The sequence below is a fragment of the Elephas maximus genome, chromosome 2 (assembly GCF_024166365.1).
Source record: "Elephas maximus indicus isolate mEleMax1 chromosome 2, mEleMax1 primary haplotype, whole genome shotgun sequence".
NCBI classification, from domain to species: domain Eukaryota; kingdom Metazoa; phylum Chordata; class Mammalia; order Proboscidea; family Elephantidae; genus Elephas; species Elephas maximus.
The window spans coordinates 198,416,719-198,431,652 of NC_064820.1; the positions used below are offsets into that span (position 1 = coordinate 198,416,719).

General features: G+C 55.0%; 1 protein-coding gene across 1 annotated transcript in view; it reads right to left on the reverse strand.

The window, feature by feature from the left end:
• Nucleotides 1-14,934, reverse strand: part of COL23A1 (collagen type XXIII alpha 1 chain) — a 429,766-nt gene that overhangs the window by 5,104 nt on the left and 409,728 nt on the right. Inside the window, exons 9-25 of the mRNA XM_049874491.1 lie at nucleotides 14,710-14,826; nucleotides 13,796-13,831; nucleotides 13,343-13,369; nucleotides 12,303-12,329; nucleotides 10,635-10,688; nucleotides 10,049-10,111; nucleotides 9,501-9,545; nucleotides 7,856-7,933; nucleotides 6,150-6,203; nucleotides 5,453-5,497; nucleotides 4,564-4,653; nucleotides 3,140-3,202; nucleotides 2,759-2,815; nucleotides 2,459-2,485; nucleotides 1,397-1,459; nucleotides 1,256-1,309; nucleotides 987-1,013 (exon numbers count right to left, since the gene is read on the reverse strand). Coding sequence (XP_049730448.1) covers nucleotides 987-1,013; nucleotides 1,256-1,309; nucleotides 1,397-1,459; nucleotides 2,459-2,485; nucleotides 2,759-2,815; nucleotides 3,140-3,202; nucleotides 4,564-4,653; nucleotides 5,453-5,497; nucleotides 6,150-6,203; nucleotides 7,856-7,933; nucleotides 9,501-9,545; nucleotides 10,049-10,111; nucleotides 10,635-10,688; nucleotides 12,303-12,329; nucleotides 13,343-13,369; nucleotides 13,796-13,831; nucleotides 14,710-14,826 — 927 coding nt within the window. The remainder of the gene's footprint in view (nucleotides 1-986; nucleotides 1,014-1,255; nucleotides 1,310-1,396; nucleotides 1,460-2,458; nucleotides 2,486-2,758; nucleotides 2,816-3,139; nucleotides 3,203-4,563; nucleotides 4,654-5,452; nucleotides 5,498-6,149; nucleotides 6,204-7,855; nucleotides 7,934-9,500; nucleotides 9,546-10,048; nucleotides 10,112-10,634; nucleotides 10,689-12,302; nucleotides 12,330-13,342; nucleotides 13,370-13,795; nucleotides 13,832-14,709; nucleotides 14,827-14,934) is intronic.

Consider the following 14,934-nt stretch of genomic DNA (forward strand, 5'->3'; position numbering starts at 1 on the left):
GCAAGCTTCTGAGTGGAATCTCCATTTCAGCTGGGCCAGGTGGAGTGAGAGAGGACCAGGTGGAGTGGGTGGGCATGGCTTTGAGATACCACCCTGAGCTCCAGGGCTGGAAGGCAGCTGTGGCCACATCTATGGAGCATGGAGTCTCTCTACCTCCACCTCCACTACTTTGCTGGGTCCAGAGCCTGAACTAGACCAGCATGGTCTCCGTCCCCTGCCCCTTCTCATCAATGGAACACACTCAGAGACCCAAGCTAGGGTTCCTTGACAGCGGTTGCTCTCCAAGGCAATATTCCCTCCTTAAAGTCTTTCATTCCTGTATCTAGTCATCATTTCCCTGGAAATAGCAACTTGAGTTTCCTGGGTTCTACCCTCAGTTATGGGTCAGTTGAAGACAGTTTAAATTGTGTTTTCTATCATTTGTAACCAAATGAGACTTGATCCAATCAACTTTGAGCTATTACTTCCCCTCTTCCCCTTCCCCCATACTGCCCTTGCTGAAGCCTCATCATCTTTCACCAGGGTACTGCAACAGCCTCCTCACTACTCCCCCCACCTCCCTGCCCCAATCCGTCATCCATCCATGCATCAACCATCCACCCACCTATCCATTTACCTTCCTCCTTCCCTCCCTTGCTCCTCCCATCCACACACCCACCCATCTATTTATCCATCTATTCTGTCCATCTATTCATTTATCCATCCGTCCATCATCCCTTCCTCCCCCCTTCTTCCTCCTTTCTTCCATTCCTTTCTCCCTCCTTTCCTCTCCTTTCATTCTTTTATCCATCTACCTATAAAACATCTACTCTGGCTGTGCACTGCACTTGGCATTGGGGACACAAGGGGCATCAGTCAGTTGTAGTGCCAGCCCTGGGAAAGAGGGTCACACATGTGCCAGCCAGATCAGGTTACTGTATGGGCAGCATGGGGGCAGGAGCTACACAGAAGAGGAACCCAATCATGGCGAACAATGAGACACTTACGTCCAGTCCTGGTTCCCCAGGTCTGCCCTGAGGAGAGACAAAGAAAGGGTTTAAGAAATCTGGGGAGGGGGTGCTGGGAGCACAGCTGTTGGGAAGTTTAGCTCTGTGGGTTGGCCACAGACATGGGGCAGGAGAGACCCACAGGCCAACAAAGGGCAGGACAGACATGATGTCCACAGAGCCTAAACTCTGACCCAGCGAGGTGCACTGGCTGAGTGATACCGTGGGCATGTGGCTGCAACCGGGGGGAGATCCCTGAGGGTGGCTACCTTCTCTCCTTTGGTTCCTGGCAGCCCAATGAGGCCAGGTGGGCCGACTGGACCCTAGATGGAAAAGGAGTGGGTGGGTCAAGAGGCATGAAGGTCACAGGAATTAACCTTTTACAGACAAACAAGGCTCATTGCACTCACAGGCAGGCCGCTGGGGCCTCTCTCGCCCAATACGCCCTTCTCTCCCTTTGCTCCATCCAAGCCCTGGAGGCGAAGAGGGGAAGTCAGTCAGGGGAAAGAGGGCAGGCAGATGGCAGGACAGGAGAGCTGGGGTGTGCAAGCCTGGCCCTGGCTTACTCCTCATCCCAACTAATCAGAAAGAGCTGTGTGCAGGTACCCTGACAGAGGGCTTTCACAGACACGGCTCCCTCAGCAATCATGGGTGGTGGCTAAGGTCACGCTCACACCACAGGTGAGGAAAGGGAGGCCTAGAGAAGGAAGGGACAAGCCCAGCCACATAGCCAGCAAGTGGCAGGGCTGAGTATCCAACAGGTTTCTGAGGCCAGTCTTGGAGCCCGTCCCTCGAGAACGGCTGCCTCCTCAAAATGGGATCTGGGTGGCCTTGGGACAAGACAGAAGCGGAAACAGCACATCTGGCTGGGCCAATGCATGGCCCGGCCTGGACCAGTGACTCTGAGTCCCCACTTGGCCTCCGAGCTAGGGGAGCAGCAATGGGTTTGCCCCAAGGGTAGACAGGATGACAGCGTGACCAGCAGTGGGGTCAGCTGGCCTACCCTATGTTTCTATCTCCCCGGAACAGGGCACATGGGCAGAATGCACTTGTGGCTTTAAGGGCAGGGGACACAGCATCATGTGATACACAACAGACCCGAGCCTCCATGCTCAGGCTGTGGGCAGCTGAGAGATGGATGTTGGGGTGGAGGTGATGACCAGGAAGAGAGAGGCACAGAGAAAGGTGGAGGAATGGGGCCAGGAGGCAGAGACAGCAGGAGAGGGATGGCGGTGGGGGGCAGACTGGGCCCTGAGGTAGAGCAAGAGCATAAGAGACAGAGCCCAGGTGGGGCTGGGCCATCCAGAAAGTGAGTCTCCAGGAGATTCACTAAGTTCAGTTCTAGGGAAGATGTGGGCTTGGTCTGGCCAAGTGTGGGGCTCTCACTTTGCCATTAGCAAGGCTTTCTGACATAACCCTAGCTGTTTGTCTGCAGCTGTTGGGGGGCCTTCCACCTACTCCCCAGCACTCACCTTGGGACCCTGGATTCCCTGAAGGCCCTGGAGAAGGAGGAGAGACTAGATCAGAAGGCATTCTGGCTGGGTCCAGAGCCTGGCCTCAGGGTCCGGGCTCTGTTGCTTGGCCCCGTACGCCCCTTCCTGCCCATGGCCCTGACCTCTGGGGCCTCCCAAGCCCAGACCCAGGCTGTGCTGTCCTTGCCCAATGTGTCCCCTGCCTCCCCAGAAGTCCTGTCTACCCCTTGGCCACAGCTCTGGGCCCCATGTCCACCACCCTCTTTATATCCTGGTTGATTCAAGCCAAACAGTCCTTACCATGGGGCCTGGGGGCCCAGGGGGCCCGGGGGGCCCTGGTTCCACTATGATCTGGGCCTAGGAAGAATCAGAGATGGGTTAGTCACCCACTGGCCTAGTCACTATTCACACCCTTGAGCTCATCAGACATTGGAGCAACACTCGGGACGTGGAGTAGTGGAGATGGGGCTTCTTCCCGCCCCAGGAGGGGCCCGGTGGCTGCCTGTGACTCTTAGGCAAGCCTCAGCAAAGGACACATCCTGAGGCCCCCTCATGCCCCCTTTTGCCCTTGCCCCCCGCGTGGTCAGGCCAGGCGGCCCCTCCGGGTTCCAAGGCCCAGGGCTCCAGTGGCCTGGGTGGGGTGTTGGGAAGACCCTGACCCCCAGCCCCTTCCCCCATTACCAGGCTGTCCTGTAGGGTGTCCGGTGCCGGCTCTCCCTTCTCCCCCTTGGGGCCATCGATGCCCTGCAGGATGAAGTGGCCTGTGACCCTTTGTGACCATTGCCAAAATCATCGTCCTCAGTGCTCGGTGACCTCCCCTTCCCTCCCTGCATTAGATTTCCAGGCAGCAGTGTTATTTTTGTCCTTTGCAGCCTAAAAACTTTTTTCCTAAAATCTGGGTGAACGTCCTGGGTACCGAGCACAGTGGGTGTTTAGGGAGCATATTAACAGCTTGATAACTTGTCTCCCTGTGGTGCAGGGGACAGCCAGGGGCTCTGGGAGTACAGCCCATTCAGTCCTGGGCACCCCCTCTTTGTCTGAGTGGCCCTGGGTGAGGTGAGTTTCAACTCTGAGCCACACCCAGTGGCAGCGCCCCCACCCAGCCACAACAATGATGCTGTTGTAAGTTGCTACAGAGTCGATTCTGACTCACGGCGACCCCACGCGCAGACAGAATGAAACGTTGCCTGGTTCTGCACCATCTTCACGACTGAATGTTGGTATGCTCAAGTCCATTGTTTCGGTCACTGTGTGTCTTGAGTGCCTTCCAATCTAGGGGGCTCATCTTCCAGCACTCATTCAGACAATGGTCTATTGTGATCCATAGGGTTTTCATTGGCTAATTTTCAGTAGATTGCTAGGCCTTTCTTCCTAGTTCAGAAGCTCCACTGAAACCTGTCCCTCATGGGTGGCCCTGCTAGTGTTTGGAATACTGGTGGCATAGCTTCCAACATCACAGGAGTACGAAAGTCACCAAAGTACAACAAACTGTCTGACGGGTGGTGGGCCACAACAATAAAAAAAGCAACAATAAAAATGGTGGTGACAGTGATAGTGGATAGTCATTGTGTGCCAGGTGCCATTTTTGGCCCAGTCCATGCATTGACTCATAGCAGTAGGAAATTGCCATTCTCATTTTACAGATAAGGAAACTGAGGACAAGGAGGTTAGGTCACTTGGCCAGGATAGAGCTGGATGCAAGCTCAGGCGGTTTAGGTCTGGGCACATAGGCTGACTATCTGGCCACCTTGCTCTGGCTAGGCCAGCTCCTTCCTTTCATCTTTATGGGTGCCCCATGATATAGCTAGTAGGTTCTTTGATAGATAAGGAAATGGAAGCTAAAGGTGGGGGCAGCCTGCCCTGGGCCACCAGTGAGCCAGATCAGTGCTGGACGGGGGCTCAGAGCTTCCAGTCAAAGGCCAGGTGTCCTTGGGCTGTGCCACATGTAGGAGCTGGCAGGGCCTCTGGAGTGTGAACCTGGCACCCTGACCTGCACACCGGCCTGCCCCACAGCCTCCAGCCACTGCCTTATGAGCACACATTTACCTCGGGTCTCCCCCACCTGCACGTGAAGTTTTAGTACAGGGAGCTAGCCCAGCACGTACCGGGAGGCCAGACAGGCCCATCTCGCCTGCTTCCCCTTTGGGTCCAGTCAGCCCGGGCTCTCCTGGGTCTCCTTTTGGTCCTTTGGGACCCTGAGGACCACAAGAACAAAGGGTTAGTGGGCTCAGCAGGCATTCTCCCTTCCCACCCTGGCGGGCCCCAGAGCTGAGCCTTAGCCAGGCCAGTCAGAACCCTCTTTCCTCCTTGGGAGTCCCAGCGGCTGGAAGCTTCGCTGAATGCAGCAGGGGCCTAGATGGAGACAGGTGTGTGCCCCACCCCTGCCTTACTGCATGGGGCAGGGGGGACTGGGGCAGCCACTGTGGGGCACTCCTGGGGCTCAACTCAGTGCTCCCATCTCAAGAGCCAGCAGTAGTGGGAGCCCCCAGGCCCTACATCCACCCCTCTTCCACCAGCCACTGCATCCCTTCACTCAACCAATTAACACCCACCATGTGCTGTGCACTAGGGACCCAGTGGTGTCAGGTGACACCCGGGACATTCTCAGGTCCATGTAGGATTCCACCCACGCATATAATTATAATAATGACAGCAATACATTTGCTAACATTTGTAGAGTATTTGCTGACGTGTGCCAGGCACTGCTCTAAGTGTTTTACACACATGGAGTTATTTAGTTCTCAAGGCCCCATGGGTACTCTCACCTCTGGGGGAGGAGGCTGCTGCTGCAGGAGACAGTGCATACCTAGGGCTAGGATGTACCTACAGGTGGCCTGGCTGCAGAGCCCATGTTTTTACCCTAATGCCCCACCCTCTCTCCCACTGGGGCCTCTCTCTAGTGCTACACACATGTGCACACACATGCGTGCGCACGCACACACACTGCCCACCCCAGGGACCAGCACCACCCCGGGGAAGCAAAGGCCCAGAGACCTTCTCTCCGTCGATTCCAGGGGCACCAGGCAGTCCGAGCTCTCCCTGGGAGGGAACAGACAGGAAGAGTATGGTCTGCTGAGGCTCCAGAGGGGTTTGCGGCCGGGGGCTTGGGCCGGTGCTCCTTGCCCTACCCACCATGGCACACAATTCCTGGGCTGGGTCCCTGGGCAGAAGCTGCGTTCCTGCAGTCAGACCTTCAGAAAGGCGCCCACTGCTGGTACTGGATACTCCCCTCCCTCCATTTCCTCAGCGACCTTTTGGTGGTGCAGCCCACAGGAGTAATCTATGGGCCACATGGCACAGATTTGGGAGCTGAGGCTCCAGGTTTAAATGACTTGCTCCAGGCCGCACAGCATAGGAATGAGGTGCCAGGAGAGACCCCACCTAACTTCAAAGTCTCGGCATCTTCTCCCGAGGGGAGTGGGCAGAGGACGAGTGGGTCCGCCAATAGGAATGGTGACATCAATCTATGGGACTGCTGTGATGTCATGAGGAGCTGATTTATGGGGTTAAACGTGTGAATGTGGCTTTCCAGGGAGTAGCCAGGACTCAGGAAGAGGGCACCCAGCTTGGTTAGAAAGGAGCAGCCTCCCAGAAGCCAGGCCAGGACTCCAGGACAAAGAATCAGAGGGGACATCGAGGAGGTGGGGGGAGACAGGGAATGTGGGGACCACAGAGCTGCATCTGCACTGACCTTGGCTCCGGGGATCCCTGGTGGCCCTGGGGGCCCCTGTGGCCCGGGAGGACCCTGTGTGCAAAAGTCAAGCTGGTCACTGCTGCTCACCCCTCCACCCTGGGAGCCAGGTGCCTGCCCAGTTGGGCTGCAGCAGGACTCCAGGGCCCTGGTAGCTGCACTCCCTCAAGTTAGACCACATTGCACGTCCACTTGGTCTAGTCCCTGTCTTGTGGGAGGTCAGGGAGGCAGCAGCACCCATTGGCTGAGAAACTACAGTGGACGCTGCCCATGTAGGGCCCAGAGTCCCTCTGCCCTCAGAGCTAGTCGGCCTCAAGTATACATTTCTTCACAGCACTCCCCTGCTTAAGAGCCTACGATGGCTCCCCATTACCTCTTGAAACAAGCTAAAATCCCCAGCTGATCAGCCAGAAATCTTATCTCCACCAGTCGTCCTGTCTGCCTCTCTGGGAGCCCTCTGACCACTCCTGCTCCATCCCTGTATGTCAGAGTTCCTCTGTCTCACTGGTAGGGAAGGAGGTCTTCTGTGTCCCAGGTCTGACTCCACTCCCAAGCTCCCCTCTGACCAGGCTTCCTGCAGGCTCGCCATCACCCTCTACTCAACACCTCGACACCCTCCCCCCAGGATGGTCCAGCATCCCCCTCTTCTCAGCCACAAACTCAAGCCCTTCCCTAAGGCCAAACCCCTGTTAGTCCCCAGCCCGCAGGCTCTAGGACTCTCCTCTCTCGAACCTGCCTTCCTTCATGCTGGCATTTCCACAGGTATGTACCCGGCTTCACTATACTTCCTGCACTCCATCCACCCCTCCTCTAGGCCCAGGCCTGGCTCCTACCTCCCAGGTAGCCTCTGCTTCCAGCTCTCCCCTCGCCCACTGGCATTCACCGTCCACACCATTCCCCAGCTAGTCTTCCACCAATATGATTTTGTAAAATATTACTTGCTCAAGAACCAGCTATGGCTCCTCATTTCCCACTGAATTGAGCCATCACCCCAGCTTGGCATCTGTCATCTGGGCCCCTGCCTCTCCTGTGGTCACAGAGCTCCCCCTGAGTGGCCCCTGGCCGCCTGGGCACACCATGCACTGTGTGTCCACTTGGGGCCATGCTACTCCATGCAGGTCCGGGTGGGCTGCAGTTCACATCAACATGTACTCCTCTGCAGCTTGGGGGAGATATCTGGGATTGAAGTTCAAGTGGAGCCCACGCAAATGCCCGGTCTGCTCTCTGAGAGCCTCCCCTGCCCAACCCCAGCTCTCTTCCCTGGGAACTGTGAGCAGCTGGCACCAACGTTTCCACTGGGGATGGGGCCTGAGTTTGCCAGACCCTGGGTAGGTTCACAGGCCACACACCTCTTGGGCTCCTGGAGCAGGTATGTCACTCTCACACACACTCCAACAGTCACTAGAAGACCCAGGAAGGCCCCAAGGAGGCCTTGCTGAGACTGGAGACTAGGGATGGCCCGAGGGTGTACTTTCCTCTCTGCCGTGGTCTGAGGGGCTCAGCCCTCTTAGCCTCGTGGGGGTCTCATGCAGCATTAATTTCCTGCTGCCCAGTTCTGCCTTATCAGGCACCTTGAAAGGTTGGGTCTTTGTACTAAGCTGCCTCTGCCCTGCCCCTGTGTAACGAAGTGCAGGATGAATACACGTCTGTAATGAGTCCCTAAGGAAATGAACAACCCCCACATCCCCATCTGCCAGGGACTCTACCTTAAGGGCATCCAAGATCCTGCCATCATAGTCAATCACCACAGTGTCTCCTTGCTCACCCTTGAAGCCCGGCAGGCCCTGTGGCAGGAAGAAAACCAAGTGTTTCAGGGAGGAGCTACGTTGGCAGGGCAGCGGGCAGCCTGTTTGTGTTTCCACGTCTACAGAGGAGTCCGACAGGGGAGCCCCCATGCCCCTGTGCACTTGTGTGTGGCCACCAATGTACGCCTGGCTCAGGTGGGCCTGGTGGACCTCTCCCACATTCCTTCTTGGCACTTGTTCCCAGACTTACTGATAAAATGCCCCCAGGGGTCAGGCAGGTGGGCCTAGTGCCAACTGAGGAAGACACTGCACCCTGCCTGGTCTGGAGGGTAGCTGTGATTTGCCTTCATGTGAGAATTCAAGCTCACTGAAGCTTGATTCTTAAGTTTCAAAAAAACTAGAAATCCTCACTTTCATGTGAAGTTCTTCAGATTTTTAAATGTTGGCAAAAACTCCCACAAAAACTCTCCAAAACACCATGTAGGCCCAACCAAAGCCATGTGCAGGCTGGATCTTGCCCTGTGCCACCATTTTACAACCTCTGGTAGAGGCTGCACAAACCGCACACTAAAGTCCCCATTCATTCTTGGCTACGAGTGGGTGTCTGTCCAGGCACTGTAGGCCCAGGCGCCTGCTCACTAGTGGCTGACCCAGCCCTCCCCTTCTGAACCTCATTTCACTACCGAGGCTGATCTTTGTCAGGGGGAAAGTGAGAGGCTGTGAGTGCCTTGGTTCAGGCCTGAGCGTTACCTGCCAGCTGCCCACTGGGCACTACTGGCCTGTATGGAATTGTGAGTTTGTGAGGAACTTCCATACTCAGCATCTAGCCTAATCCCCAGGCGCCTGCACAACCAGGGTGTGGGCTTAGAGCTATTTTTTAAAGGAGAAAACCAAAGCTCTGGGAACATGAGGGTACCTGACTACTTGAGGTGAGAGCTGGGATCAGGATCCCACATACCAACATAAAGGTATATTAACTCAACGAAAAACTAAACCTGTAGCCGTTGATTCCAACTCATAGTGACCCCATGGGACAGAGTAGAACAGCCCCACAGAGTTGTGATCTTTATGGAAGAAGATCACGAAGATCTTTCTTCTGCAGTGCTCCTGGGTGGGTTCAAACCACCAACCTCTAAGTGATTAGCTGAAAGTGAACTATTTGTGTCCACTCAGGGACCTTAAAGGTACATTAATAGGGTCTGATTAAAAACAATCTGAGCCCAGGCACAAGCTGGAACCCGGTGGCTGTGCTCCCAGCAACAGGGATGAAACTTGGTGTGGAGTCAAAAAATGGCACCCAGTAGGCCAGGTGCAGGACAATCAAGGACCTAGGTTTGAGTATTCAAAGAAGAGTCTAGAAGGGCATACACTCAGCTAGGGAGGGAGAGGAGAAGGGAGAGATTGGAACTCTTAATTTTTATACATCCTTACTCTAATGTTTTATCAAATGCATGTATTATGAAACCAAAGCAAAAATCACTAATGAATTATTTAAAAAAGATTCCTGTTGGTGTAGCTTCCTTGCTCTGGGCTCCCCTGCCCTCCTCTGGAGTCTTGTGGGGACAGGGCCTTCTGAAGCTTTATGGCCCAATGGGAGGCTGCTTACCCGGGGCCCTGCGGCTCCATCTGTGCCTCGGTGGCCGGGGTCCCCCTGTGGAGACATGTGGTTGCAGCTACCTGAGTGCCTGGCTGAAGCCAACGGCTTTCCACCCCGACTCTGCCTCAGACCCCCTCTTTCCCAAAGGGCTGTGTGCTGGTGCCCTAACGGCCCCATTTACGTGAACAACACCCAAGCAAGGGGACTTCTGGAGCTTGAGTGGGAGGGAGGCCTCAGTGACCCTCTCCTCTGCCTCACATTATATGGAGAGAGGGACACTGAGGCTCAGGAGGTTCCACCCCTTGCCCAAGGCTCCCTGGTGAGTTAGCAGCAGAGCTGGGCTGGGATGGGGGCCTCCTCACTCACCCAGATTCACTGCCACATGCCCCCCAGGTAAGCTCTGATTGGGAGTGCAAGAGGACCAGCCTTGCCCAGACCAAAACCAAAAAAACCCATTGCTGTTGAGTCGGTTCCGACTCATAGCGCCTCGCTCAGACTCCCTGCTTAAAAGGGTCTGAGCAGGGCTTGCAGGCACTCTGCAGCACACTCTACATCACCTTTGGGCCCGGGGCGCCATCCATGCCTTTCTCTCCTTGGGGACCCATGCTCCCTGGCTCACCCTGAAACAGAGACATTCACATGAGAAGGAGCACGTGGGCCTGGCTCTCAGGGCCTCACAACTAGGCCTCCTGGTAGGGGGGGCACCTCAGGGCTCTCCCAGCCCCAGGTACTCAGGACACAGCCACCACCTTCTGGTTTGGGTCTTGGCACAGAGTTGGGGCAGCTCAGGGGCTCATTCTGGAGGCAGGTTGGCCAGGATTTGGTGGCCTTTTTGAGGGGTGAGGGGGAGTGAGGAGCGAGGACAACACTCCAGTCCCTGGCTTGGAAACAGGTCAAAGTGTGGGGCCACCTGTGACAGGACCCAGGAGGACCTGAGGGTGTGGGAGGTGAGCGGCCTAGGTGTGACACCAGCCCATCGGTGAGCAAGCAGGTCCAGACTCTCCTGCTGCCTCTCCATGGCCTGCCCTGGGCACTAGCCCACGACCTGTACCTGGAAAAGGCACAGGAGAGGGGCTTTACAGACAGATAGGACCCCTGAGAGATGGGAGGCAGGGGGCTAGTTGGGGAGGGGCATGCACCTACCTTGGGCCCTGGGGGTCCAGGAGGCCCTGGCTGGCTTGGTGTCCCATCATCCCCCTGAGGAGAGAGCAGCTGAGGCCACAGCCCTTGGCCTAGGATGCCCCTAGCACAGGCCTCCCCCAAGTGGTTTTCAGAAAAGCCCGGGTGAGGAGTAAGGGATAGGAGGTGGGGTAAACAAAGCTGCTTTACCCCTCCGCTGTGACCCTTCTCCAGTCAAACCAAAAACCCAAACCCATTGCTGTCGATTCTGACTCATAGTGACCCTATAGGACAGAGAACTGCCCCATAGAGTTTCCAAGGAACACCTGGCAGATTTGAACCACTGACCTTTTGGTTCAGTGGCCAGGCTCTTAACTACTATACCACCAGGGATCCTTCTCTAGCCAAGAGCCATGCTTTTCTCCTCAGAAATCTTTAGTGGCTCCCCACTGCCCATGGGCTCAACTCCTCCATCTGGCGTTCAGGCCCTTCATGACTGGTCCTCAGACCTCTCTGGCTTCATGTTCTGTAGACCCTTCTGCCCAGCCCACCCCCCACAGGCCAGTCCCCGGCAGTACCCGACTGTTCCCTACTCTACACACAGGCCAGGTTGCGCCATGTCTCTGCACCCTTGCACATGCTGTTCCTTCTGCCTGTGCTGCCCCCTCCTCCCACTCTACTGACCTTAAACACCTCCTACTCTGGGAGACCTTCCCGGACCCTCTGGTGGTCAGCTGGTCCTTCCCTTCTCTGGACTCCCCAGCACACCAGCTCACTCTTAGTACCAGCACTTATCACACTAGGCTGGGGTGGCTCCTGCTTCCCTTCTCGTCCCTCTAGCGTAGAGGTGGGGTCTCATCCATCTCTGTCCCTTGTCCCCACCAACCCAGGGCTCAGCAGGTGTTTGCAGAATGAATGGATGAACAGGTGAAGGAGAGAGTGAATTTATTCATTTGGTTAACAAATATTTTGTGAGTGCCCCTGCAGGCTAGGCAGGTGAGGTTCCTGCTTAGATGGAGCTGGTATTTGGGTCAGAGAAGGCCAACAGAGAAGAAATATTCCAACAGATACACAGCACATGTCAGGAAGAAGGGCAAGTGTTGAGAAGAGACTATCAGAGGCAGGAGAGAGGGGAACTGGGGGATGGCATGCTTCTGTCAGTGGCCTGGGAAGGTCTCCCTGAGGAGAGGGCAGTTGTGCTGGGACATGAATGAGAAGGAGAAGGTTGGGCCATGGGAAGAGGTGGGGAAGATTACCCTAGTTCAGTGGTCCCTGAACTTGAACAAATATCAGCATCATCTGTAGGGCTTATTAAACACAGGCCTCTGGCCCCATCCCCAGTTCCTGATTCCGTAGAGTTGGGTGGGCCTGAAAATTTGCATTTCTAACAGGCTCCCAAGTGATGCTGATGCTGCTGGTCTGGGGTCCACATTTTGAGAACCATCGTCCCTAGCCCTTAAGTGGGAACAAATTTGATGTGTTTGATGTTGGCAAAGAACAAGTGAGTGAATAAATGAATGCCTGACCTCCTTGAGCCACAGGACAGGGTAGCCATCCTGAACTGCACCTGAAGAAAAGGGAGTCTTCCCCCCATAGGGCGGCCCCATACTCACCCTGTCAGCCCTTGTCTGCCCTTCTCCCCAACACTTCCTGCCACCCCAGCCAAGAAGCTCCTCCACAGGGCCCCCTCACCTTCTTTCCAGGAATGCCAGGCTCACCCTGAGGGGACAGAATGGGGCACAAGGGAGAGGTCAGAGTCACTGGAGCATGGCCCGGACCCCATGCCTCTTGGTCATCTGGGAGAAGTGGCATCAACTCCCCATACACAGGGCCAGCCCAGAGACCCCAGGGCCCCTCAGACAGTCTTGGATTCCTCTCCTGAGTACAGTCACTCCAAGTCAGAATGACCCTGGGCAAGTCACTTCCAATTTGACAATGGGGCTGTGTGAGGGTTATAGATAACACATTGAAAGGCTTTGTCTTGTAGAAAGTGTGCACTGAGTGGAGCACCTTCCCCTCCCTCCCGCTTCCTCAATCCAGGGCTCCAGCTCCTCCACGGAGGACCTCAGCCTCCCTTTCCACCCCAGCAGGCACTGCTCAAGGAGGCAGGAAAGAAGAGAGCTAACATCTGGAGAGGGCTTCAAAAGCTGACATGTTTTAAAAACATCATGATGAATGAAATAAGCCAGACACTAAAGGACAAATATTGTATGATCCCACTTATAGGAAATGTCTAGAAGAGGCAAATGCATAGAAACTAAAATTTACTGGAGGTTACCAAAGGCTAGGGGTGGGGGGGGAGAATGGCAGTTATTGCTTAAGGGATACTGAGTTTCTGTTTGGCTAGATGGAAAAGTTTTGGAAATAGATGGTGATGATGGTTGTACCATATTGCACATGTGCTTAGTGCCACTGAATTGTATGCTTACAAATAATTAAGAAGGCAGATTTTATTTTATACACGTTTTACCACAAAATTAAAAATGAAAAACCTAACGTGTTTGACTATTCCATCCTCACAGCCCTGTCTGAAGATAAGGATGGGTTTATTATGCCCCCATTTAATAGATAAGGCCCAGTGTGATGAGGTAACTGGCCTGAAAGTCACAGTTAATGTAGAACTGGGACTGGAACCTTGTCTCCTAGCCTTGCTGCCTTGGTCTCAATGGTGGTGGTAAGGGAGCCTACCCCCACCCAGGTCTGGGAAGGGACGGGGAACGAGAAGTACTCACCTTGGGCCCCGGTGGTCCTTCTGGGCCCTGGAACAAGAAAAGAGAAGGTGTTAAAACATACTCAAGGCAGCTCCTGGGCCTGTCTTTATTATGATCCTCTTTTGATAAAGGGGGAAACCAGGTCCCAGGGAGGCTGAGGCAGGGCTGTCGAGGGAACCGGGGTTGTGCCACTAGCTCCAGGCCTGACTCCTGGGGCTTGGGCAGCTTCTGTCCTAGACCTCAAGCAGTGAAGGGTGGCCTGCAGACTCCCTCACAGCAATGTGGGGAAATTTGATCCCACCAGGGCTGGCACCTTGCTCACCCATTTCCCCACCATTCCGTGTAGAGGCGCAGAAATGGTGGGCACACATGCATGCCCACCCAGTCCTAGGTGGGTGTGTGTGGGCAAGGGGCTTCCGTGTCTGGGAACCACAGTGTGCCAGCTTGGGCCTCTGAAATGCCCTGGATACTGACCATCTCGCCTTCTTGTCCGGACTCTCCTTTGGGGCCCTGGGGAGGAATAAGATGTTAGCAATGAAGGGATGCACGGGTTTCACGTTCACTACGCCCTGATTGCGTGCCCAACCCTGGTTTGGGGCTCTAGGTCATGGTTTCAAATCCTCCTCACCAAAACCCCAAAAAGCAGATATGATATTATTGTCCCTATTTCACAAGTGAGAAGGTTGAGGCTCAGAGTTTCCATGGGGAATAGACGAGCCAATAGAGCAGCTGCCTTGAGATTGGCCCCCTGGTGGCAATTGGGTGGAAGTGCTGGCTCTGCATTGGATAAGAAGGACAGGTTGATTCCAGCATCGGTTAGGAGAGGGGTAGAAGGCTGCCCAGGCTCCAGGGTTTGGATTGGGAATATGGGAGGAAAACTGATGCTAACAAATTAGTATTGGGGAGAGAGAGAGCCACAGAGAGTGAGAGAGAGACATACAGAGAGACACAAGAATAGGAGTTGGTAAGGACCTGCAGAGAAAGTACCCATGTATGGGTCTCAGGGTCAGGACTGGGATTGAAATTGCAACTAAGGTCAGGGTTAGGGTCTATTTGGGTTAGGGTGTTGAGGTTAGAGTCAGGGTTGGAATCTGTAGGGGTCAGGGTTGAGTCTGGAAAATAGTCCGAATTAGGGGTATGGATGAGGATTTGGGACTGAGTTTGGGGTCAAGGTCTTAGTTAGGGTAACAGTTAAGCTCGGGTTGGATCTGGGTTAGATTTAAGGTTTAACTGGGGTAAGGGTCTGAGCTGGGGTTAGGGTCAGGATGGGGATTGAGTCTAGGGTCAGGGGTAAGATCTGAATTGGGGTTGATTCTTGGGTTAAGGTCTTGGGTTTTGGTAGCTGTGGGACTAGGTCCTGGGTGGTCCAGCTCCATGCCCTTTCTTACCGCTGGGCCTTGTGATCCCCTGGGGCCATCTTTCCCAGTGTCGCCAGGAGGACCCCGAGCTCCAGGGGGACCAGGAGGCCCTGGGGGCCCATCAGCTCCATCCTGCCCTTGGTCTCCCTGGAAGACATGGGGCCTAGTATGACTTTGAGGATGAGGGGAAGGGGATCCAGCCTCCAAAGAGAGGCTTCCTCAGATGGGCAGCCCCTATACCTTCCCCAGCTTTTA